At 37.8% G+C, this 2,833-nt stretch overlaps 1 protein-coding gene across 1 annotated transcript; it reads left to right on the top strand.

Moving 5' to 3' along the window:
* The first annotated feature begins 568 nt into the window (after positions 1–568).
* On the top strand, positions 569–1,981 carry LOC145570732 (uncharacterized). Its single transcript, XM_081629883.1, has 2 exons — positions 569–1,340; positions 1,668–1,981. Exons 1-2 carry the CDS (start codon positions 569–571, stop codon positions 1,979–1,981), a joined length of 1,086 nt encoding a protein of 361 aa, XP_081486009.1.
* Positions 1,982–2,833: the final 852 nt, after the last annotated feature.

Here is a 2,833-nt window from a genome sequence, read left to right on the forward strand (position 1 = left end):
GATTATTTATTTATGTTGCTTGATATGAATTATTTTATTTGTTATTGCTTGATCACCTTTTATTGCATGTTAAAGGGAACTTGTACTTGCAATCACGCTTAATAAGATAATTAACAATCTTGTTAGGTTAATTGTGATTATAATTCAAGTGATCGCCAATAATAGATTTATTTGTGCATTAATATTCAACCAACATAGATTAAACAGGTTTAGGGTTAATCCTATTGATTGTATGTTAATCAGAAAGCGCACATGAATACGAGCAGAATAAAGTAGAGGCCTATTATTAGGGCAGGTTCAATCTCTTTTAGGTTGGATTTGTACCATCATCCCCGAACCCTTATTTGGTTCATGACCTTATGGAGTTGACGATCTCTTTGATCGTTAAGGGGTGTAACCTTCACCTCGTGATGGTTTACAAGTTCCTTCAAAACTTGTTGGTGACTCTTTTGCTCTATCTTCTTCCCTTTTGGACGCCACCGTACTTTAGTGTATGATCACAGTGGGGTTCAAGCTAGTGGGATTTTAAAGGCTTGAAATTATTCCCTACAGTATGTCATAGTGGAAGATGTATTTCGACAGAGCCTCAAATAGAAGGGGAAATGGTGCAGGGGTATTATTGATCGATCCTTATGGAGTACATATTCCTTTCGCTGTGAAGCTTAGTTTCCCAACGACGAATAACACGGCTGAATATGAAGCTTACATCTATGGAATCAAAGCAGCATTAGCAGCTGGTGCAAAAAATGTCACAATATACGGTGATTCTTATCTCATAATTTCCCAGACTATTGAAGCTTGGAAAGTTCGGGACGAAAGGTTGCAAATGTACACAGAGTATCTTCAACAATTTATCCCATTATTTGAAGAAATAGAGTTCAAACATCTCCCTCGCGAACAAAACAGTTTCACCGATGCTTTGGAAAATCTGGCGGTAAATATAACTTGGGACGATGATGTGAAGGTACAATCGGTAACAATTGTAGAAAAAGAAATTCCAGTGGTTAATTTTAAACCAACAATCGCTTTATTAACCCAAGAAGATGATGAGGATGCTTGGTATACTGATGTTAAGAAGTATTTAATCAATGGAGAATATCCTGAAGGAAGTCACAAGAAGGATCAATTGGCTATTCGAAGGCTAGCTTCTCATTTCACAATATTGAAAGGTTTGTTGTATCATAAGAGTTTCGATGGAAATTTGCAATTATGCATCGATGGGAAGCAGACACGAAGGATCATAGAAGAGGTACATGGGGGAGAATGTGGGCCTCACATGAATGGTGGAATGCTTGCTCGGAAGATTCTGCGAGCAGGGTATTATTGGACCACTTTGGAAAGTGATTGCATCCATTTCATACGAACATGCAAAAGATGTCAGCTATTTGCAAACCTTAATCATATGCCGCCAGTGAACCTGAATAATTTTACTTCTCCATGGCCTTTTTCCAGCTTGGGCATAGATATCATTGGGAAAATAGATCCGAAAGCTTCGAACGGGCATCAATATATATTGGTTGCTGTCGATTAGTTTTCGAAATGGGTGGAGGCATCATCATATTCGAAACTAGGGGCAAAACAAGTTTTAAAATTTGTAATCAATAACATCATATGTCGGTATGGGGTACCTTTTGAAATTATTTTCGACAATGGTTCGCCATTTGAAGGCCATCTCAAAGAAACCATTGAGAAGTATAAAATCAGACATCACCAATCATCACCATATCGTCCTCAAACCAATGGAGCTGTTGAAGCAGCTAACAAAACTATCAAGACGATAATTGCCAAGATGACAGATAGGGCTCGAGAATGGCCCAATAAACTTCCCTACGCACTTTGGGGATACAGAATTTCCATTCGAACACCAACTGGGACTACTCCATATTCTTTGGTATATGGAATGGATCCGCTTCTTCCAATCAAAACGGAGATTCAATCGCTTCGCGTAATGAATGAAAGCGAGATATCTGAAGAACAATGAATTAAAGAACGATATGATGAACTTTCTTTGGCAAGTGAACGAAGGTTACAAGCCCTTCACAACATTCAAATCTATCAAAGACGCATCGCTCGGGCTTTTAATAAAAAGGTCAGGGAAAGGAATATCCAAGAGGGAGATTTGGTACTTAAGGAAAATCGAGCACCGATTCATGATCCACGTGGAAAGTTCAAGCCCAACTGGTCTAGTCCCTTCCTGGTCAAACATCTTACACCAGCAGGAGCAGTAAAATTGATGGATCTTGATGGAAATGAATTTGTTCATTTCACCAACCTTGATCGGTTGAAAAAGTAATATGCTTGATTAGTACGGTGTTGTATTTATGGGATTCGCAAAAAAAAAAACGTGAATCTCCGACTAACTCTAGATAGTCATGTGTATCATGTTAAAGTTTAGATTTCATTCATATTTGCATTGCATGCTTAAGAGTCATGTAGAAATATTCATTATTATTAAAAGATCATGATCAAGGCAATACTTAACAAAATATGATTACAACAAACATTTTTTTTTTATTATTTGATCATAACACAAACTCTCTCAGTTTTGGCGAGATTACATCTATTTTTAAACATGGAAACGACAACCACATACACCATACCCAAGAGACCAATGCCTTCGGATACGATTTCTTCTTTTGGAATTGAAAATACATAAGCAAGGGAAACACAAAATACAAATTATGAAGTACAAATAACGAAATCCCTCTAAGGATTTATTCAAGCATCACCCTCGAGGTCCTCCAACAACCATGTTGTATAGGACGCGGTTGGAACATCATCTTCGAGGACTGAAAGTGCTGGAAGCATTCGTGCAAATTGCCATACACGGGAT

This window comes from Chenopodium album, chromosome 2, assembly GCF_948465745.1.
Source record: "Chenopodium album chromosome 2, dcCheAlbu1.1, whole genome shotgun sequence".
Classification (NCBI taxonomy): Eukaryota; Viridiplantae; Streptophyta; class Magnoliopsida; order Caryophyllales; family Amaranthaceae; genus Chenopodium; species Chenopodium album.

Bases quoted from the DNA above. Each gene is read 5' to 3' on its own strand.
- LOC145570732 (XM_081629883.1), top strand. From the start codon at position 569: ATGTATTTCGACAGAGCCTCAAATAGAAGGGGAAATGGTGCAGGGGTA. The intron at 1,341-1,667 runs GTGATTGCATCC...CGCCATTTGAAG, and splicing joins TTATTGGACCACTTTGGAAA to GCCATCTCAAAGAAACCATT.